The sequence below is a fragment of the Scatophagus argus genome, chromosome 11, assembly GCF_020382885.2.
Source record: "Scatophagus argus isolate fScaArg1 chromosome 11, fScaArg1.pri, whole genome shotgun sequence".
NCBI classification, from domain to species: Eukaryota; Metazoa; Chordata; class Actinopteri; family Scatophagidae; genus Scatophagus; species Scatophagus argus.
Window position 1 is genome coordinate 9,470,689 of NC_058503.1, and position 23,116 is coordinate 9,493,804.

General features: G+C 44.5%; 1 protein-coding gene across 1 annotated transcript; it reads left to right on the plus strand.

The window, feature by feature from the left end:
• The first annotated feature begins 1,957 nt into the window (after nt 1-1,957).
• Nucleotides 1,958-14,729, plus strand: irs2b (insulin receptor substrate 2b). The gene is made up of 2 exons (XM_046403994.1): nt 1,958-6,199; nt 13,672-14,729. Exons 1-2 carry the CDS (start codon nt 2,821-2,823, stop codon nt 13,674-13,676), a joined length of 3,384 nt encoding a protein of 1,127 aa, XP_046259950.1. The 5' UTR covers nt 1,958-2,820; the 3' UTR covers nt 13,677-14,729.
• Nucleotides 14,730-23,116: the final 8,387 nt, after the last annotated feature.

Sequence of the window (23,116 nt, forward strand, 5' to 3'; positions counted from 1 at the left end):
CCTAAATGAGATTAGGTCTTCAAAGCTACAGGCTTCTGGGTGAATTTAGACTGGATCTATTATGCTTTATTTATACAACCCTATTTGATTGTTTGCTAGCATTTTAAATCCTGGCTTTAACAGAACTAGGAAAGGGCATAAATCGGAGAGTAAGGAGGACCAATCTGTCTTGAGAGGATTCACCCTTAAAGTCACACCCCTGTCCTTCCCTAAATAAATAAACCTATAAAAGCCTAATGGGTTCATACCAGGAGACGATGAGAGGGCCCATTTAAAGCCTTGTAAATCAGCTTCAGCTGGCCATTTAATTAATGTGTAAATTAATGCACCACGGTGTGTAAATTGTAGCGTGATAAATATTCATGTAGTTACCTAAGAAGAGGGCAAGGACACAACCAGATTGGGTTTGCAAGAAGCACAGTTTATGGGACAGTAGCCCACCTTCTTGGTATTTTATAGACTGCTGATTTGCATTTCTTATGCTTCATGGGTTATGCAAAAAGAAAAGCAGAAAGAGTCACTCCTTCTGACCCTGCTTTTACTTCACACTACCCCCACTCAGCTTCTGTTTATCTTACCACCGTCAGGTCATGCTATTATACAAGGCGAGCTGTCATGGACTTTGCACAGGGACAGTCTATTCAGAATTTATCGCAAGTTTAAGCAACTGTGGATACACTAAATATTACACAAAGCAGCACACTCACAATGTAGTCTTTCTGCAGCAGTTGTTTGTTATCAGAGAGTGTGAAAGTCCCAATCCAAGCCCTTGTCTGTCATGTAGGAAACCTAATATCAACAGACAGGGAACCCTCCTTATCCTACAGGGAGATATCTGAGCCTGGAAAGTTTAGGCAGCCAGCTCTGCTACATCTATTTATATCAATATGCCTTCATTGCAAATGAAAAGAAAAGAACTGTGCAGAGCAGACAATCTCCTCATCACTGCCCGTGGACCAAATTTGTGAGCTAAAGGTTATTTGAGCTTGCATTATATCATTCTTTTTTTCATATGGTAGCAGTCAAATCATTGCTTCTGGTGGCATAATTGACCTGCACCGGGCATGGTAATTGACCTTGCTGCTGAGGACAGGGTGGTTTGGTGCTGAGCCAGCACTGTGGGATCTGAAGTAAAATGGAGAAATAAGATAGGGGGTGGTAGTCTATGTGTGTGTGAGGTGGGGGTAGTTCTCAACATGTTATCATCGTGGGACATTTGACTATTAAAAAGTGGCATTAGGGTGATATGACTGATTGCTGGCAAGTGGCACTGGGAATGTAAATTAATCACCATTTAAGTACAATTCAGGACTATAAGAATTAAGTTCGAGTTATATGGATGTTTCTGTTTACTGTCTGCATTTGACCCGCATACATAACTGCCAGGGAACCCTGTGCAGTTTGTTTTCATCAGTGAAACAGCACCATCCCTCTGTTGGGCAGGAAGGAATGAATCTCATTCCCTCAGGAAATAAAGGACAGGCTATTGGCTGTCAGCTCCACACTCACCGCCACCACACCGCGGTGCCCAGCTGGCTCCCGCATTTCGTTATACGCACGTTATCAGCCATTGACGCATCGAGATCAGGAGAATGTTTTGCGTCATCATGATATCAGATTTTTTTAACATCCGTAAATGGGTCACTCCTCTGTTTAGCTGACAAGGGATGTCTCTTTTTTAGTACATAGCCGACCGTAACCTCAAACATTTGGACATATGTAGACATCCCGAATCTCTCTGTAGGCGCGCCGTCATATCTTTCCTGAATGGAAAGATAAATATGGAGATAAAGCAGTCGGAAACGGACGGTAACTGAGCAGCTGTCCTGGGAGCTCCGGGCAAACGCTGAGGCGACCTCGTTACGCAATAAAGCCCACTACACTGAGTCTGCTCTCCCCCACTTCTTGTACAAGCCTGTTTTTCGGGACCACGTTTGATGCTTTCTCTGAAGACCGAAAAAGGAAGAGGGGCCAGAATATCTCGTTTAAACAGTGAATGCATGTGTGGCGCAGAGGGAATATTAAATTCCTGTGACAGAGCGGCAGACCCGACTAGGCGATGCTTGTTTACCAGCAGAAGAGGATAACCGGAGGTTTCCCTCTACAGCCACGTTAAAATCTGGTCAAGTAGTTGTGAATAAGCACCGACTAATAAACATAATAATATAAGAATTAATGGGCTAGTTGCTCTCATTAATTCTGTGACTAACCATCAGATCGAGTTACTATTTATTCTAATATGTTTTACAATCCACTTCAACCCCCTAAGTGACGCACATGTGGGCTTTATAGGTCATGAGCATTAGACATTAGTTTGGCACATTCAGATTGATTTAAAAAATGTTCGCAGTAGTCAAACGCTGGATCACAGGACCAGAGATGCTATAAATAAAGCTACAGTCCTGGCTGACTACGCTCAAATGAGTCGGAAGAGGGCAGAGTGATAGTAGGAGGGCTTTCTCCTTCTCTCTCTCTCGCCTTTGAACGGGGCCACCTCACTCCAGCATTCATCCCGTTTCCACCAATAAGCCCAATGAGCTGAGCGCGCACCGCCCACTGTCGGTGTGTGTGTATTTTTTTTTCTTCTCCTTTCCTTTTTTTTTTTTTTTTTTTTTTTTAACCAGAGCTGGATGTGTAGATCGTCACATGCTGTTTCCACCTCCTCGGTCCGGACACTAGCAGACATGTGTTATTTATTGCTCGGCTTTGAGAGAAGACGAACGCACGCACAACCGGCTCTGATAAGAGAGGATTAAAATAAAGCGCGTCGTTTCTTTAACAACTCGAGGAAAGGAAGCATTGTGTCTGATAGCCAAGAGAATGGCGAGTCCGCCAAACACAGGAGATCAGCCGTTATTGCCCAGTACTACGAGCGCGATAAATGATATCAAGAAATGCGGATATCTAAAGAAGCAGAAACACGGACACAAGCGCTTTTTCGTTTTGAAAGAGCCGAGCGAAGGCTTCCCTGCCCGGCTGGAATACTACGAGAGCGAGAAGAAATGGAAAAACAAATCGGCCGCGAAGAGAGTTATTCCTCTGGACTGCTGTCTCAATATCAACAAGAGAGCGGACGCAAAACACAAATATCTTATTGCTCTTTATACCAAGGACGAGTATTTTGCCGTGGCAGCAGAAAACGAGCAGGAACAGGAGAGTTGGTACCGGGTGCTGACGGATTTAATGGCAGAGGGGAAAGTATACGACGGCTCAGCGTCTAACTCTGCGTCCTCGCTGGTTGGCTTTGACGAGGCGAGCTACGGTGTAATAACGCCGGTTTCCGCCGCCTACAAGGAGGTATGGCAAGTAAATCTGAAATCCAAAGGCCTGGGGCAAAGCAGAAATTTGACCGGAGTGTACAGACTCTGTCTCTCCAGCCGGACTATCAGCTTCGTCAAGCTAAACTCAGAGGTTGCCTCTGTCAATTTACAGCTGATGAATATTCGGAGGTGCGGCCACTCTGACAGCTTTTTCTTCATTGAGGTTGGTCGATCTGCAGCCACTGGTCCGGGTGAGTTATGGATGCAGGCTGATGACTCTGTCGTGGCGCAAAATATCCACGAAACTATCTTGGAGGCGATGAAAGCCATGAAGGAGCTGTCGGAATTCCGTCCGCGCAGCAAAAGCCAGTCATCCGGTACAAACCCCATCTCTGTGCCCACACGACGGCACCTGAACAATCTCCCCCCGAGCCAGACTGGACTTCCCCGGCGGTCGCGCACTGACAGCATGGCTGCGACCTCACCTGTGAGCAAATTTTCCTCCTGTCGAATACGCACGGCCAGCGAGGGCGATGGCACCATGACACGCCCCATGTCAGTGACTGGCAGCCCCCTAAGCCCAGGAGCCCACAGGACCCTGCTGAGCAGATCTCACACCATTACATCGCGCCCTAGTAGGACATTTGAATCTTCTTCCCTCCAGCACAGTAAGTCCATGTCCATGCCCCTGTCTCGGTCCCCGCCCATGGCCACCCCAAGCCCGGTGAATCTGTCCTCCTGCCCAGACAGCAGTGCTCCTCGCCCCTCCAGCTGCAGTGCCTCCTTCTCAGGCTCCCCCAGCGATGCTGGTTTTATATCATGTGAGGAGTATGGCTCAAGCCCTGCAGATGCACGGGACTTGAGGCTACCACTCACTCTCCGTAGCAACACCCCTGAGTCTCTCAAAGCTGACACTCCCCCATCCCGGGATGGCAGCGAACTTGACGGCTATATGGTGATGGAACGGCAGAATCAGAACGGTTATCGTCGGTTACCGGAGCTGGACAAGGCTTATCGAAAGCGCACATACTCCCTCACTACACCCCGCCAGCAGAGGGGTCCCCCCCAAGTATCTTCAGCCTCCCTGGATGAGTATACTCTTATGAGAGCAACTTACACCAGTGGAAGTCAGTCTTCTCGCAGGTGTCACACTGCCTCACCTAAAGGGATGTATCCTGAGGATTACAGGGATGTTCAGAGTGGCGTTAGCAGTCTCCAAGGTGACAGCGGATATATGCCCATGATGCCAGGGGTGGCACCTCAGACACCGGGGTCCAAGGATGACCCCTACATGCCCATGAGCCCCATGTGTGTTTCTGCACCAAAGCAGATCATCAACCCTCGTTCACACTCATCTTCAGCGGGGCTGGCCCCACGCACTGATTCCCCTGGGAGTGTTTCTCTGGAGGACAGTGGCTATATGCGGATGTGGTGTGGAACAAAGATGTCAGTGGAGAGCACTGATGGAAAGCTCACCAATGGAGAGTACCTAAACATGTCTCCTGTTGATCCTCTAGTGTGTCTCACACCTCCAGATTATATCCTCAGTCCTCTCGGAGGAGATCCCCAACCCCTGCAACATCACAGACAGCCTTATGCTTACAGCTCTCTGCCACGCTTGATAAAAGGCCCGTTGCAGCGCAACGGGTCCACAGACACAGATCAGTATGTGGTGATGAGTTTACAGAGACAGCGGATAGAGGAGGAGTCCAACTATTGTCCTATCTCTCCAGGAGACTCTGTGGCCAGCAGCTCTCCGGGGATACCAGGCACTTCTTCCACTGCTGCATCACCTCTCAGAGTGGCTCGGATAGATGGAGGTCTGGTACACCGGAGTAGGGTGTGTCGACCCACTCGCCTGGCTCTGGAATCCCTCAGAACACTACCATGTATGAGCGAACACCCCCTTCCTTCAGAGCCACGCAGCCCCGGAGAGTACATCAACATAGACTTTGGTAGTGCTACCCACGACCTGCTGGCATCAACAGTGTCAGGGAGCTCTGAGTCCTCTGTGAGTGTTAAGTGTGCAGAGGAGGGATCCCTGCCACTCTCAGACTATGCTAATGTTGACGTCAGTTCCCCAGGTCACCTTGGCCCACACCAAACCGGGGGTTCCTCCCCTGGAGGTTGCCTAAACCACACGCCTGAAGTCTCAAATTGCCCTAGCCCATTGAACACCCAGCAGACCATACAGGGAGGCAAGGAGGAAGAAGAGGAAAAAACCACAGAGAGACAGGCAGAGGAGAGGGGGATGGGAGAGGAATATATTCTCCAACAGCAGGTGAGCCTGGTGTGTCAGCCCGATGTAGTCAAGGATGACTACACTGAGATGACTTTCAGTCCTCCTGCCCCTCTGCCTGCTCTTTGCACCACTGATGCTGCTCCCCTGCCCACCAGCCCCACTGCCTGTGTCCAGAGACTCAGCCTTGAGAATAGCAATGTGGATATTGTGCCCCCTGTGCCACTGGACTCTTTTCTCCTGGGGGGTCCTTCATTATCTGTCACCCTCTTGGATCCACACAGGGGGGCCAAAGTGATTCGGGCTGACCCACAGGGGCGCCGGCGACACAGCTCTGAGACCTTCTCCTCCACCACCACTGTCACTCCCGTGTGCCCATCCTTTGCTCATGACACCAAACGGCACAGCTCTGCTTCTGTGGAGAATGTATCCCGCACAGTTTGCAGCTCAGAGGGACCCGAAGAAGACTATGGCAGCAACAGTCCCATGTGCCGGGAAATGTCAGCTGGTTATCAAAATGGACTTAACTACATTGCCTTAAACTTGATGGAGGGAAACCTTGGAGGATGCAGACTGGGTGACTGCGATGGACTCCTGAGGTTCAAGACCGCCTGCGGCTGCAAGGGGGGCATGAATGGTTTCAATACTAGCCCATACGCCAGCTTGGGATTCAAGGAGACTGCGGCTGCTGCTGTAAAAGGTGAGTGTTTTCATACATGTCACACACACACACACACACACTCATTCATGCAGACTGTTTTCATTCATGAAGGGAGTGGTGCCAGGTCTTGAGTAGGATAGAGATCCGCCTCAGCTGCTGTATGCTCTGCAGAGATAGGCTACACGTTGCTAAGCAGATCTTCTGAGCTCACTTTCACTACAAGTTTGAGAATAATGATAATATTTAAGAGGACACGCTGGAAACAAATGTATTAATTAATTCTGCATGTCCGCAGCATCTTAGTGACTGCCGACACAGTGTTTGTTATTTTTCTATACAGTAGCTGAATAACACTGTCCTTTCATGCTAGCCTACTGTTTGCTTGTAGTTCACGTCTCCGCTTCTCCACCTCGACGTAAAACCACTCAGCGTCTCCGCATGTTAGAAATAACAGCATGTGTTGTGCGATCAAATGTAGCAAGCGGCGTTTGTCAGCTGTCCGTCGCACATTAACTGTGCTCCCATGGCGGTACGTGTGTGTGTGTTGGAATAACAGTTTTCGGCCTGTAAACACCGGCTACAGGAGCCGAGGGAAGTAAACTTGTTATTAACTTTGCTGTTGGGTGTAGGCTGTGCAGTTTAGATTAGTCATTTACTCGTCACACCCATGACACATCGACAAATCTCAAGTCTGTTCGGTGCTGAGCAGGAGAGCTGTGAAATCTTTGATCTGCTTCAAACTGCACGCTTAGAGCAGCAGCACCGGAAAACGAGTGTCACGCCTTTCAAATAAGGGCCTGGAAATAAAGTGTTGAGAGAGACAGTGAGGTGCGCAAAACAGGAAAACTTTATCTGCATTACCCGGAGCCGGCTGCTTCAGCACCCATTAGCTGTAGGTCTGTTTCAAAGGGAAGCAGCAGCCTTTATTTCAATGCGACATTCACTTGAACTAAATAGATTTTATTTTGAAAAACGATGACCGGACTCGTTATAGTTTACGCTGAATGACTTTATGTCGCTGTTGTGTGTTTGTCTGCTCTCTGGTCTCCCCTCAGTGACGCAGTTTTATACCACGTCAGTGTTTAAAAAAACATGTTGTCGATCCAGTGACGCATAGAGCACCAGGCATGATGCGCGCGTGGAAGTATCTAGAAAAATATTATCTTACATCATACTGTCTCTTTTGTAAGGAAAGTATGTGAGTGAGCCATGAAATCCTTACGTGGAAAGGGACAGATGCCATCAAAACATTACCTTTAACCTCATTTTGTTCATCATTGCATTTTTGGCTTTTCATGTACCTCTAAATGGCGGTGATTATTTACAGGGATAGGTGACCTGGCAGGGGCATGTCAGAAGTTGCTGTTGTTTGAAAAGAAAATACACAGTGTTGGGATCACCGTGAGTCAGGAGTCAGTGTTCCCGATGGTGAAATTCAAGAATTTAATTGCTGTTTGTGGTTTCACAACCAAGTTGTCTCTCTTTGTCTCTGTCTCTGCTGGCTCTCTTGCTGTGAGCACAGCCAATGTGGGGCTTGGTGCAAGTCATCGGGTTCCCCAGAAAAACAAGTGAGTCAGTTGTTTATCAATTGTCAGGTACTGGGTTTCAAGACTGGAATGCGGTCAGTGTGCAAAGGTTGCTGGGAGGGGTGAATGCTCACTTGTTTTTCTAACCTGGTGGGATGGACTCAGGGGGAACTGGAGGATTCTTTTCTTTTTTCTTTCGCTTTCTTTTTTTTCCACTGTTAGCAACTTCACAAACACTCCAGTGAAACAGTTTTGCACAGGAGTGGCTGCCCACTAATGTTTTCTAAGATCACATATGACTTTCACCAGCCGCAAACATGCGCACCCTCACACCGAGTGTGTGTGAACCTCCCATGTATTGTTCCATCACTTCCTTGTGTCCCGGTGCTTTTGTGTTTCAGAGGACAGGACCCGAATATTGAATTTTGTACCTCAGCTGAGACGTTTGTCCAAGGCTACAAGAGCAGAGGTGGAGGAACAATGGTGAAGAATAGATGACTTGTTTCTCATGTGCAACAAAACAGACAGTTGAGACGTGGCCTGAATGGAGGGGGAGGAATGGAGGTGTAACAAGGAAAAACAGAAAAGAAATTCAGAAATAGATCAGTGGCCTCCCCCTTTGCTTTTGCTGTTGGATCTTGGTTATATAAGCTGTTCATGACAAACAAATGTAGTTGCACATAATAGTGAATGACTCAGCTCTGATTGGGCATGTGACCAGCGTGACAAGTCTTTGATACTCTCATCAAAATACAAAAACACTTATGTGGCTTGTGTGTGTGAGAGTGAAAAAGAGAGCATGATGTTTACTACAAGATGACAGGCTCTGCCACATTCTCCGGTTATCAGTGTGTGAGCCATAGTTTGCATTCTCGGCAGTACATCAATTTGAAAACAGGTTGATTGGGAACTCAAAACATGTGTTCTCATTTGGCATCTGAAGTTATTAGAGTGCAAGAGAGGTGAAGAGGGAGGGACACACTGTAAACACATCCTGCCTGTCTGTGGTCAGTGATTTTCATGCAGCTCAGGGAGGAACAGTGGGGTCCGTTAGTTGATATGGTACTCTGTTGTTGTTTGGGTTTTTTTTTGGCCCTGACACGACGTGCAGGGAGAAGGGAGGTGATGGGGCAGAGGAGGGGGCTGTTTAGCTTTCAGTGCACGCCTTCAGCCCTGACGACAATGTTGCTTTTTTGACCTTTGAACTGGTACTCTGTGTGTGTGTGTGTGTGAGAGAGAGAGAGAGATAGAGAGGGTGGGGGTGGGGGGTATTGCCATTGGGCATTTCAATGAATCCACACACCTTTGGCTCTCTCTGTCTGTCTGTCTGTCTGTCTGTCTTTCTGTCTGTCTGTCTGTCTCTATCTCTCTCTCTCTCTCCATTATTTGTAGTTTTTTCTTTGGCTGTCTCTGTCATACCTCTCCTTTAGAATGCATCTGTCCTGACACATTTCTCCATAAAAGCTTTATCAACCTCCTGTCTTTTACTTTCCACAACTCTTCTTGCATGTGGGCAGACAAGGGAGATGACGACAACCCCCCCCCCCCCCCAACACACACACACACACACACACACACACCCACCTCACTCCTCCACCATCTGCTGATGCCTGTGTATATGTACGCACACTGCACAGGAAGGTACACACACAAAGTAGAAGTGTGTGTGTGTGTGTGTGGGGGGGGGGGGGGGGTGTCAGGGGTTTTGCACCTGCCCGCCAAGTAGTGCTCACTGGTTATCTGGCCCGTCAGAGGAGAGTGACAATACGCTAATGACTGGCCACCATCTGCTACAACAACAACGAGGAGAAGCCGTATACCAACCCAAACCCTTCCCCCTCCTTCTCTGTAACCTCCTCCCCCATTTCTCCCCCTGTCCTCTCCAGGCATTGGTTTCTGTTTTTCACAAATCATGTGATTCGCACCCCCGACACCCAACCTCCTACACAAACACGCTCACACACCTTTTGCACTCTGGTGTGTTTGAGCCCTGTGTTTTTCCTGTTGTTATCTGACCTCTGTGGACTGTCTCTGATTGGCTTTTCACACCAGAGGCCATAGAGGATTGTCTAACGATGCATTAAACAATTAGCTAATCATATCTGATAAGAGCCACTAACAAGACTCTCACTGCACTTGCTGCTTGATCTCACACTCCAAATGACAATAACAGTTTCTACAATCAATAGTTTAGTCAATTGACAGAAAAGTAATCAGCAATTGTTTCAATAATCATTTCACTTTTTCCGGTTCACAAATGAGATATTTTGTCATTGGCTTATATCATTGTATTGTTTTGGACTGATGGTCTGGTAGAGCAAGACATCAGAAAATGTCATTTTAGGTTCTGGTTGGTTGAGCATTTTTCACTAATTTGTGGCATTTTGTTGACAAACAAAACAATGAAAACAATACATTAATCAATTACATAAATGTAAAAATTATAATAGTTGCAGCCCTAAAAATGTCTTTTGTTATGGTGTGTTCATGAGCAAATGGGAAAGTCTGACATCTGAGAATCAAGAGTTGGCTGCTAAACAATAGATTTTTCAGACAAGAGGGAAAGCACAAACACAATCACATGTTTGTCTTCAAAGGGAAGGTTGGTAATGTATTTTAAAAAGATTTTTTTTTGTTAAATTTGTTGAACATCTCTTAATATCCTGACAGCAAATGCTCTGACAAAAAAAGGAAAAAAGCACATTTTTATAAAATTATAAATAAAACTAAAACTAACACCCCCCCCCCCCCCCCACACACACACACACAGAGCCAAAGAACAAGTGTTGCTACAACAGACTCGCTCAACAACTAACCCAGTCACACAAAGCACACACCCAGCAGTGAGCAGTAACCCACTGAACCGAGTTACGAGCAGTCGGTGTGGTGAGGCAGAGGGAGTCCTGAAGGGAGGGGGTGCACTTCAGCTTCACCAGCACCACTTGTAAGGATGGTTTTGACAGTATAACTCATGAATGCAGTGAGTCAAATGTGTATCTTCATCATATATTCAGTATGTACAGTAAAAAGTGCAGTTTTCTAGTTAACTAATACTTTCATACATCATAGATTTTATTTTTGCAGCCTTATCTATGCCTAGAACATTTGATCAGAACATTAGAACAGTGCCTCTACTTGATTATTTGATTACGTATAATGTTCTGAAGAACATACAGTCTTTGTCCTCACCTGTCCTGTGCGCCCTCTCTTTCAGACACGCACACACGGCACTCCTGGCCTTCTGATACATAACTCTTTGAGTAAAGTAGGGCGGGATGTTCCAACGCTAGATAAAAACAAAGTCAGCCTACCATATCCTCAATTTAGCTTGGAGGTAAGAAGGATTACATTCACTTCAGGATTTGACATTGTTGAGTAGCTTGTTTTGTCTAGAGGTAGACGAAGAGATAGAGCTTCTGTGTGTGACATGAGTGCACATGCCATAAAGTACTATCACACAATGCACACACACACCAGGTCAGCTCAGTCTGCAGGGCTTTTCATTCATAAACAGCAAGCTCTTCATAAACTTTTCTTTATCTCTCTGGACCCAGATGCTGTGTTAATGCTTTTTAAGATTAGATAATTAAATTATATAGTTTAATTAATCATGTGATAAGGCAGTGGATGAAAAGGACGCAGTGTTGCAATATGTAGCAATGGCTTATTGATATTTATTTGCTTCTTTCACAACAAATTTGGACATTTTATAATCCAAATGACTAATCGATAAAATGTTAGCTGCAGCCCTCGATGCTTCAGTGGTTTTGTTTTGAGTGAAGGGCCTCACAATTGTTACCAAAATTAAAAAAAACAAAACAAAACAGATAAAAACCAGAAAAGTTTGAAGAGGATAATTACAAGCATTATCTGGAATATATGTAATACTAAGTCAGCAGGCTAACAGCGGTTGTTGTTGTTTTGTTGGTCAGACGGAGTTGTGGGAGGTCAGAGGTGAGGAGTCAGTCAGTGTTTGTTTGCTGGAGCGCTGCTGTAGATCAGGGAGGAGTCAGCAGGGCAGGAATGTAAACAGAGCAGATCTGAGCCTGTTGATCTGTACCTGTCTGTAGGAGGAAACCTGCTCCTAAAATCAGCTTTGCTGTTTACAGAAGCTCACGTCGTGTGCAGCTGATGATCCTCTTCCCTTCCCTTCTTGCCGTTGTAGTAGTTCAGCCTAAAAACCCATTCATTTAGCTGTGCGACAACACAGAGCTACGGGAGCAGGCGGTGCCTCGACAGACATGGGGACGTGTTTACTCTGCATCTGAAGCACCAGAGAGGAGCCTGTTAACGCATGCCTGTGTGTATGTGTGCATTCTAGCCCTGAATGGAGCACTGCTAAATTTAGCCTTTGAAAACTAAATAAATAATGAGCAGAGCTTATATGTGTGTGTGGGGGGGGGTGCGACAGGGGGCACAGACATGGGGTTGCTGGGAGGGGCGGAGCACTATATGTGTGTACGTGCTTGAAAGCGGGAGGGGGGTGCGCGTTGGGGCCATTGGGTTCATTCCCTCGCTGGACCTCTGTCCCCTTCTCTCAATAACCCCCTCCTGCCAAATCTCCCTGCCCACCCACACTCTGTGATCAAATTGTGTTGGAATAGCAGTGTGTGGGGCGAGTCCCTATACACCACACTGACATATTGCACCATTCTTCTAACATTTTTTTAAGTTTGTGTTTATGTACGTGGCTACACCTGGTTGCTAATCAGAGCTGTTAGTGATTCAGCTCTCCTTCCCGGCAGATCACAGTCATCTTCACCCAAGTGTCTGCCTCTACAGGCCGCTGGCTGGCCCAGCCCCTGCAGAAACACACACACACACACACACACAGACACACACAGTGAGATTGTTACGGACTGTCGGTCCCATGACCTCACTGCATTCCCGTTCCTCTCTGTCAGGTTGATTCTGTTACTGAGGTTTTTCCACCACTTCCCACCTCTGTGTTTCTATTTTTCTCCGGTCTCTGACACCCATAGCAATGAAGAGTCAGCGCTGCAGCGCCAGCACAGGTGGCTTCATCAGAGACTTTGTTTTTCAAATTCTCCATAGTTACATGTTTTGGCATCTCAGACATCTCAGAGCATCTGTGGAAATGCATCAACCTTGCAAATATGCTTTTTTTCCTGATGTTTTGGTCATCAGCAAATGTCTATAAATTTTTGATTTGACATCAGCTTCACATTCTGTATGTTTAGGGAAAAGAGAGAGAACAGACGTGTGTGTGTGTGTGTGTGTGTGTGTGTGAGTGGTGGGACAAGCTGAGGAGGGGGCAACTGCGAGGATTCTGAATGAAAGGTTTGTTTTAGAGTGATGATCACATCCAGCTTTGTGAAAACAGCTCTTGTTCATGGGAGACGAGACAGCGAATGAGGGAAGAAATGCAGCCACGGAAAGGGGTTCTGTGTGTGTGTGGATATGTGTGTGTGTGTGTGTGTGTGTGTGTGAGAGAGAGCCAAGACTTCCGTTCCCATTTGATGGCTCTGCATGCAAATGTAACCTCACAAACAAGTACACCAGGGCAAGGGTCAGCACAGCTTTCCACTGGGAGAAAAGCAGCACTCTGAAAAGTCTGGGTTTATAGTATGTAAACAAAAAAAAAAAAAAAAAAGAGCTGTGGTTGTGTGTCGGGGACAATGTTTTGTTTATTTGACCACAAATACCTGGATGCGTGTTTGTCGGTGTGTGGGTGTGTTGTCTCTTCTGCCGTCATTGGAGACTGCCTTGTGTCAGCTGCACAGTGCTAAATGCCACTCTGTTTTTCCCCTGCCGTGAAAGCACCTGCCACTTCAGTGTCTACCAGCTGAGGAACACATACACACACACACGCAGGCAGGCTGCTTGAAGAGCACTTATTCCTTACTTGGTAACAGAGTAGGGGTATCCGTTTGACCTCTCCTCTGTTGCTCCATCCTGCGTAATGAATCAGATGTACTGTATGTACTCACCCAAGTTTTCTCTTTCTTCTTCTTCTTCTTTCAGAATGAGGACTGATGGATCCTCGCAGCCCTCCCCACCCGACGCTCCCTCCTTTTCCTGTGAACTTAGGATTTCGCTGCTGCCAAGTTATGAGGTCGCCACGGCGACAGCTGGACCATGCGCCGCAGTCGATGTCCTTTGACCTCTTCGCCGCCTTCGAGGGTCACGGGGACGGCCATCACCATGGCAACACGGACACTTGACCCTTGCCCCAAATCTTCCCTCCGCTTTTTTCGGCACCAAAACATTGAGGCGCCATCGCTGCTGCTGTACTAGATTACTTAAAAGATAACAAGAACTTAAACAGACTATTAACTCTAACTATAGATAGGTAACTATTTATCTCTGTGTGTAGGCCTGCAAAATTATCCTGCAGTTTATTGTTATGTTAATTATTATTATTGTTGTTATTTGCCATTCTTACACTTTCAGCTGGTTTTAATTGCCAGATACTCTCGCCTGAGAAACCTGTGAACCAAACCTGGACAGCATAGTATGCACACACATACACGCAAAAAACCTTTCATGCATACAGATTACATATATTTATTTATTTATCATGTATGTATGCATTTAATGAAGTGTGTGTGTGCGTGTGTGTGTGTGTGTGAGTGTGTGTGTATGCGTGTGTGTGAATTTGCATACAGATTGTACTGCAAAAAAGAGGTGGCATTTATAAACATATTTAAAAATCAAAGTTACCATTTGCTTAAAAAACACTACCTCAGCAAAAACCAGGTTGGTACCAATTCACACAATATATATATATATATATATATGTATATATAATATGCATATATATATAATATTTATTTTCAGAGGTGAATGTTTTTTAAAGTCACCAATCCAAAGCCTTACTCTAGCCATCAGCCCACATCTGATGGCCCTTTTTAGTTTGGACCTATAAACACGCAGTATATCAAAGATTTAGCCAATCATCTTACACACCGAATGTTGATCAGAGCCAAGCGAGAGATAGCCTCTCTGAGATTAAGTTCCTTCTCTCCCCGTGTTACATGTATGACAAGAATATGTATTAAATATCCAGAGTAATATATATATATATATATATATATATATATATATATATATATATATATATATATATATATATACAAAGAGGCCTGAGATGGAGGATTCATACACACTGAATGATGACCCAGAGGACTTTAGGGGAATACGTGACATTGCATTGCATCACAAATGCATGCAGGAGCCACTCCTCCAAACACTGCAGCGTGAACCAACTGGACCTGACCACCAGATCTGTGGCCTGTCTGAGCCCAAGTCTCAGCACATTTGTACACTTTACCTACTTTCCCGCTGTTCAGCTAGGAAGTTATGACCTGTCACGACAAAGGACGGGAAAATGAATGTTTGAAGTTATTTATACAGAGTAACTGGACAGCTTAGAAGCTTACATTTTCTCACGTGATGCCTCATCGCAGAGCTCTGTCAAGCCACACGTTTGCTGACAGGCACGGGCAGGGCCGAACAGTGTGGCGAATGCACGATGCAGTCTTGATTAGCTGTTCGATGAGCACCTCGATAGTTCGAATTCAGCGGCCTCTGCCGCCACTTTGAGCAGAGAGAGAGCCAGACAGGACACACCGGAGCTAATACATGGTCTTGCACTTACAAACTTTATAGATTGTAACACAAGACACGTTGAATGTAGTACATGCTATGTTCTGAGCTTGGGAACACACAACCCAACAAACGCCACAACAACTGCAACAACAACAATGAAATACGCAGAGGTACTGAATGGGACCCATAACACAGATACAAACAAGGGGAAGTAGTATCTCTTTATTTATCTGAATTCACTGGTACTTGACCTTTGCCTATATACTGTACATAGTGCGAGGTTACAGAGAATTACATTTAAGCAACAGCTGAGAAATGAGAGATGTTAAGTTAAATAACTTATGTTTGTACTGTACATAGTATGTGTTTGAGTGAGCTTTCTGATTCAACAAAAGCACTAATTAAGTTATATGCTAACCAGTATGGTTTGGCTTTGATTTTTTCGTTTGTTTGTTTGTTTTTCGTTTTATAACTGTCATGGGATAGTCTTGTGAAATGGATGCCACTATGAGGACATTTTCTAATGCTGTAATTCTGAAAAAAAAAAGATTTTAAGAGAAATCATTAATACTTGACATAATTAATTCTTGTTACCTAGGTACAAAACAAATGGCATATATGCAATATTTACACTTTTGAGAATTAGTTTACAAAGATGTACCAAATGTATAAATACTGTTAATAATGTTTGTTAAACCTTAAAATCAGATTTTTGCTGTTTGTACATTTTTTTCCTCCAAATTTGACATGAAAACTTTTTTCTGTGTGTTTTTGCTAATCAAGCCTCTTGATGTTTTGACCAGTGTTTTGCATTTGGATGATGTTTCAAGTTTTTATTCGGCATCTAAAGGTTACGATATGGGCCCTGCTGTGTCTTTCATTGTAAATATTTCATATCTTGCATATTGTGATGCTACTAAGAAATGATAATTTAAAGTTAGTTCATTGCTTTAGATTGTATTGATTCTTTATAGACACATGCAATAAATAATGATGCTATTTAAGAAAACTGTTCTTCGTCTGTTTCTGTTGTCCTCCCACTCTCACATCACAAACAGGCACTGGCTTTTCATCTTTCAGTTGAATAGGCGCTCGCCAGAGCAGCTGTTTCAATTCAGTGCCTGACCTCTTTCGTTAAGAAAACCCTCAGTAGAAAAGAGACAACATATCTCGATTCTCTTTCATTCCTGTCCCTCCTTGTTTTTAAAGCCTTGCTCCATATTGAGAAAGAGTGCATCAGGAATTGGGTGTAGGTCTAACCCAGCGTTGCCTTCAGCATTAGCATTGTTATTGTTTTTCTGTGCTTGGCTTCCAGTCCCCACCCCCCAGCAATAATAATTAGACTAGCATGTTGAAACAGCCCCTGGAACTGGGAGGGAATAAGTAACACCATGATAGGATTATGATTTTGCACCCTTGGCCATATGCTGTCAGATTATTCATTCTCACAGCCTTGCTAATTAAAATGGTAATTAATGCTGAGAAATTGTTATAATTGTCTACTGTGACTAGTGGTATGTGTGTAGATGGGAGGAGGGGTTGGCTTTTAGGTTTGTGTGCATATGCTGAGATGAGGTACATGACATGTTTTTACTTAAATGTGAAGTATGTGAGCAGTAAAAATGGAGCAAGTCAAAAAAGGGGGTGGTGTAGAACACCTGGAAATAAGGGGCAGGTTGTAGAGGAATATACAGGTTGGCTGACAGACCGAATGATAGCCTGAAGGTAGATGTCTTCCATTAGGCAGATTTGTCCCGGCAGCATAAGCTGGAAGGCTAATGAGAGAGCAAAATCCTAGAGAGCAAAGTGGAACATGTAAGCCAAATCCCATCCATCACTGTTCTTTTCACTGCTCCTGTTCTCTTTCTTGCTTGGCTTCCTACTAAAGTTTAATTGAAGACTTATTTATGCCATTATATCGTAAAGAAGAGAAAGAGAGTAAGCTGCAGGCCATTTAGTCTGTCTATCTACTCTAGTCTTTCCACCTCTGCGTCAAAAGACTGATCAGGAGGAGCGAAATACTGTAATACATGTGTTACTGTATGTTGAAAGAGTCAAACATACAGGATAATATATGAGCAGAGACTCTATGAAGGAAAACTGACACATGCATTCAAGATAAAACCATGCAAATTACTATTACGGCAAGATAATGCAAACTCAATGAACTGAACTGACCTGCATGTGAATATTGTCTGCATGTCATCTGGTGTGTGAACGTGTGTGTGAGTGCTTGTGTGTGTGTGTGTGTGCGCAGGACAAAGTGTGTGTGTGTCTGGGTTTGTCAGAGGGGGTTGGTTGAGCATCAGCTGATAGGGTCCATATGAGCAGCATAAAGTAGCCGGTTGCCCCAGGGAGTCATCAGCCTTATGGACAGAGACCTACAGTAGCTCCACAGGAAATGGCATCCTTCCGGAAAGCAGTCTGGGACACAGCCACCACATTAGTGGCTGCGTGTGTGTGTGTGTACTTTTAAAATCTAGTACACTTTGTGGTCATTTGAGGATGTCCCCCAAAACAATCTGTCTTCAGCCGGTTTGTGTGACCAGCCTCAGCTAACGTGCAACATGTTTTCTGCGTCACAGTGAGCATGTGGGAGGCTGAGTGCATTAGACAGAGACACAGAGAGGTTGACATACTTCCTGCCTTCTTATAGGAGATGACTGAAAATAATCTAATCTGCATGGGGAGACTTTTGGACCCCTACATACTGTGTGATAACTGCAGTCTTGTAGTTTCGTTGACAATCCAAACAATGGTGAACCTATCAGTTGTGCAGCATCGGGAGAATGTATTTATACATATCTGACACTGCATGAATTTTGACACAGTTTTTGGCTTTAATTGAATGGTGGTGAGATGTGGCTGTTTTTGACTAAACATTTCATCATATTGCCCTTATGATTTGTGGGAGGCTAAAATCACAATCACAGCTTTTGCCTCAGGGGCTTATTGCCTTGGTTGCCTGGTAGTGGTGTTTATGATCTGGGGTAACATACAGGTGATGTTTTTGAGCTGAGGCTTTAAACTGGCAATCTGCTGTGGATGGTGTAAAACTTCATGTTATCAAAATTTTAAGTCATTCTTGCTTGCAAAACTACTGACCTTGGTTTGCTGGAGATGGGATTGGCTGGACTTCACACAGGTGATACCATAAAAAGATCCCCCTCTGACCACAAACTGAATACATGGATTTCATCAAACTCTGTGAAGTCTGCTTGGAGATGTGGTCTGGTGCTGCACAGATTCATTTGTATTCAGGTTCCCTGATATTTCCCACGAATCCGACAAGGAGGAATGCAAACACTTCTGCATACAGGAATGTTTTAACCATATTTGTGTATTTACTGCATGAGAGAGAATGGATGACATGTTCACAAGAAAGCGAGAAAGAGAAAGAGAGAGCGAGCACATACCATTTTAATCTTACGTGTGCGTGTGTGTGCTTGCGTGCATGCATGTGTGTAGCTGATCCTTCTTTAACTTACCCATTCAAACTGCATTTCATTTCTGCCATGATCAATGAACAGCCTATCTCCCTCTCTCTGAAATGCACGTATACGTGGAGCACTGGAACACACCTTGTATCATCTTTTCAGTGTAGCAATCTGCTAGAAAAAGTGCAGTGAAGAAGAGTTAACCACCTCTTTTCAGTGAAACCTGTATAATAGAAGCTGTTTCTTCCCATCCACTTACACATGCGCATACAACCCCGCTAACAAGCACACGGCATGCACACTGAACCTCTGTCAGTGTTCATTTGGAGTTGTGCCTGGCTGTATTCAAACAAACAGAAAACAAGAACTGTGTTAAAAGGCAATATGAATATTTGAGAGAGTGAAAACACAAAGGGTAGAAGGATGGGGTAGTGTGTGTAAAGGTAAGAATGTTCTGCAAAGTCATGTTTAATTAGCATGCCACATTTATTTAAAAGATAAAAACAAACAGTGAGTGTAGCTCTTGCAGGCTTCTAGGAAAGCTTACTCTTCTCATATCTACAAGTTCCCAGACCCTGAAACTATGATTCTTGAGAAATGAGTCAGTGTGGAAGTCCCAGTTGGTTCTGACCCAGCATGTATTTTACTGGAATGTGTGTGTGTGTGTGGGGGGGGGGGGGGGGGGCTGCTTTTCACTTGCATGTTTTAGTGTGTCTGCGTGTGTGTGTGTGTGTGTGTGCATTTCTAAGTATATGATGCATGTGTGTTTGGTCAGCCTATTCAGCAGACATTCCCAGCTGTTTTCCAGGTAGTGTTCTCACGCTTCTTGTGCATCTCCTGTTTCTCACACTGGCTGCTTTGACTGTAATCCCTACCAACACACACACACACACACACAGCCCCACCTCTTTACCTGGCCACCCGGTGAACAGAAACACACACTGTCACACACAGACACACTCCTTCCTGTTTCTGATGATAGAGAGAGCACGAAAAAAAAAAGAACAGACGCAAACACGCACGCACACACACACAAACAGTGGGAATGGGACAGGTAACAGATGAAGAAGGAGAAACAGGAAGAGAGGTGGAAAGACAAAGAGAGAATGGGGGAGGTGGGGAAGAGATGTGGGAATGTGCGGGAAGCAATGGGATGAGCTCATGCTCTCTCCTGGCCCGGCCCACCCTGTGTGACTCATGCTTGGCAGGTGCGTCTGCATGTGTGTTTACAGCTGCAGGTCAGCTCAGGGTGTGTCCTCATTGCACTGCTGGGGAACATGTTTCCTCAAGCACAGGTAGGGCTATTCATTCACATCGGTGTTTTACACACACCAGCTTTGCTTCTTTATTACCACACTGCTTGGCTTAATCAAAGTGACAACAGAAGGAACGACTTTTAAAAACAAATTATCTGGAGGATAAATTTGGAAAACAGTAGCCTCGCAGAGAGATGATGTCAGGATTACAAATTTGGAAACTTGAGTGAACAGTCCCTTGAAAGTAACCACATCCTCCCTGAGAGCATAGTGCGATTTTTTTAGGAGTGGGCCCCTGCTACATGTCCTCTGTTCCCCTCCCTGCTTTTGCCTCAAAGTGATGGATGTGGTTGGTGGAGACGGCACACGACCTGCAGACAGCCACCAGCTCCTTAGAAGGAAACACCATCTGCTTCTTTGGCTTCTGAGTGTCAATGAGCCTCATGTGTGTATTTCATTTTGGTGATCATGTGTGCATGTGTTCAAGGTGGCGAGGAAATAAAGAATTGGAATTTTAGAAAACGAGTTGTAGCTCTGGACAAGTCACAGTTCAGACATTACCAGTGTCAAAAGGAAAAAAAAGGCATCACTCCTGTTGGTTCAGCTGATGGTTCGTTGCCTTGAAAAAATCTTTTGTGTTGAAGCATGCAAGTCAACTTGCTTCTAAAGAGTAATAAAAAGAAGTATACTCAATCATGGGCATCCTAAACTGCCAACAGATCACTCTCTCAGCACAAAGTCAAAACTGGTAAAATTCCAGCTGACAGACATTGTGATAATACCAGCTTTCAGCCATTTTGGCATTTCACTCTGAATGTCTGTCAGTCTTGTTGTCCTTGTCATTTGCTATCTTTATTATACTATAATGCAGAGAACAAAAGGTCAGATACTGTAAGTGTGTAGAGAACATAAGCAGGTCTTACTCAAGAGTAGAATCTCAATGTGGTCTGGCTCTTTGAATTGAGGGCCGAGGTTTGGAGAGCATAATGGGGCAAATCACTGCCCAGAAGTGCAAACAGTCAAGCTCATATAGAGAAACAATTTGGGCATTTTAAAACTACTAACTGTAGTTTGCATCAGTGTACAAAATGTGCGTGTGTCAAATATTCAAAAGGCAAGATAGTTACCAACTGCAATCCAGTTCACCAGAATAAATGTTGGCAATTTACATTTATGCAAATCCAGTGAACCACTAGGTGAGAGTTAGAAAAACATCAGGTTTTGGCTTAAGTGATTGTCAGTTACAAACATTACAAAATTATTCTGATGCCGCTTTAAAAATGTCCAGCGTTTGTTGCCACAAAGATGGCTGGAAACTGTTCCATTGTCTCATTAATAACACCTGGTTTTCAAATGGAAAATGTCTCAGTTGTGGTGTTATTGAACAGCAGTCTCTTGCTGAGCAACCATCTCACCTGGGTCTCACACCACCACCACTTCCTCTCATGATAAGGACTGACTTCAGTTCACAAAGCAATATCTCTATAAAGTTAATGAGTTAAGCCAACATGAGCTGACAAGGCAGACCATAGTCACTACGAGCTATTGGTCGTCCCTGATCAAGTAAGGTTTGAATGCAAAAATAACACATTCGTTTCCTTACAAATGAAAAGTTCCATTCTTAAGCTCAAGAATTTTACAGTTACAAAGTTTAATTCTCCCTTTGAGCGTCACCGTAAAACCTGTGGTAAGAAAAACTCATAATGGTGTACAATCATCATAGAGACACAAGAAACCCATTCATGGTTTTACCACCTCAGTGCCAGGACAATCCTGCACAGACCCACTAATGAGTCTCTTGCCTCTGCATGCAGATGTTTAGTGTTAAGAATCAGGTGCTATTCACACTGTCAACCAGTCGAGGAAACAATTGCCATTGTCATCTAATGTTTGACTGCCTGGCTAACCAAGCAGCAGATCTGAGAGTATTGTGGTGTCTGTGTTGTTATGACACATCACTGCTTATCAGTCAAAAGGTTCACCATCTTACAAGGCAAGGCTTTCTGGAAAGTAACATTACATAGTATTTAGATAAATGAGTGTGTGTACACAGAGCAGTGAAACATTTAGCAACTTATCCAAATGAAACTCAAACCCTCAGATGTGTTCTTTGTGTTCCAGAAAAATCAGAAAAGTCTGAAAAATGATTTACTTTGACCCGACAGATCTATTCACATGAAATGAATATTACCTTAGTATCTCCTTGTGTTTGTCTGTGTAATCACTCCTCTCTCCTGTCAGCACTCTCTGTACCTAACCTAAAGTGTATTTGTCATCTTAACTGATGACCACAAATGTTTCAGTTCCTCTAATCTCTGTGTTGCCTCTATCGCCATTTTTCTTTATCTCTGATAATGTTCTGAATTCTTGGGGCTCATGTCTTATCTTGGCCGCTCTCTGTATGACGCACAGAGCAAAGCAAGGACATGCACTTTCTATGCTACACTAAGACAACGTCCTCGAATCAACAATCTCAGATTGACTCTTTTCGAATGTTTCTATATTTGAGAGGGATGGATAGATAGGAAGAGAGGCAGCACGTGAATGAGGGTTGAAGGACAATGCCAACATTGCTTACATTCACATTTTGAGTTATCACACCTCTGGTCACAAAAGACATATTCAGTCTGTGCAGTGACCCCCGCTTGAGGTCATTTGTGTGTGTGAGAGATCGTCTCATACAAAAATACATGCAAGGGATAAACAGGGTAGGTGGATGGGCGTGAAAAGCAGAGCTCGTGAAGAGTGGGAGGGGAAGTGGAGGGGGATGGGGAGTCTCATTTGGAAATTACCACATTAGTATATGAATGATGGAGGCTGGTAGTGGTGAAGGGATGATAAATAAACAACTGGAGGAACACATGGCTGAACAACACAAGGCCTCTTATTTTCAAGGCAAAGTAAGAAATATAGAGAGGAGTAAAAAGCAGAAGCATTCATAGAAGAGCCATGGATTGATTTCCCTACTGTTCGACTATTCATTTCATTGACAACAATAACAAAATAGGATTCAAGATACAAAAGATTTCCTTGTTTGGCTTCTCCTGTATCAGCGTAATGAAAGCTGGTTTCCATCCCTGAGATCGCACAGCAGGTTTACTGAGCTCTCCAAAGACATTGACACTATGTGGAAGTGGGCCATCAGTTTTCTTCAATCACCCTAAT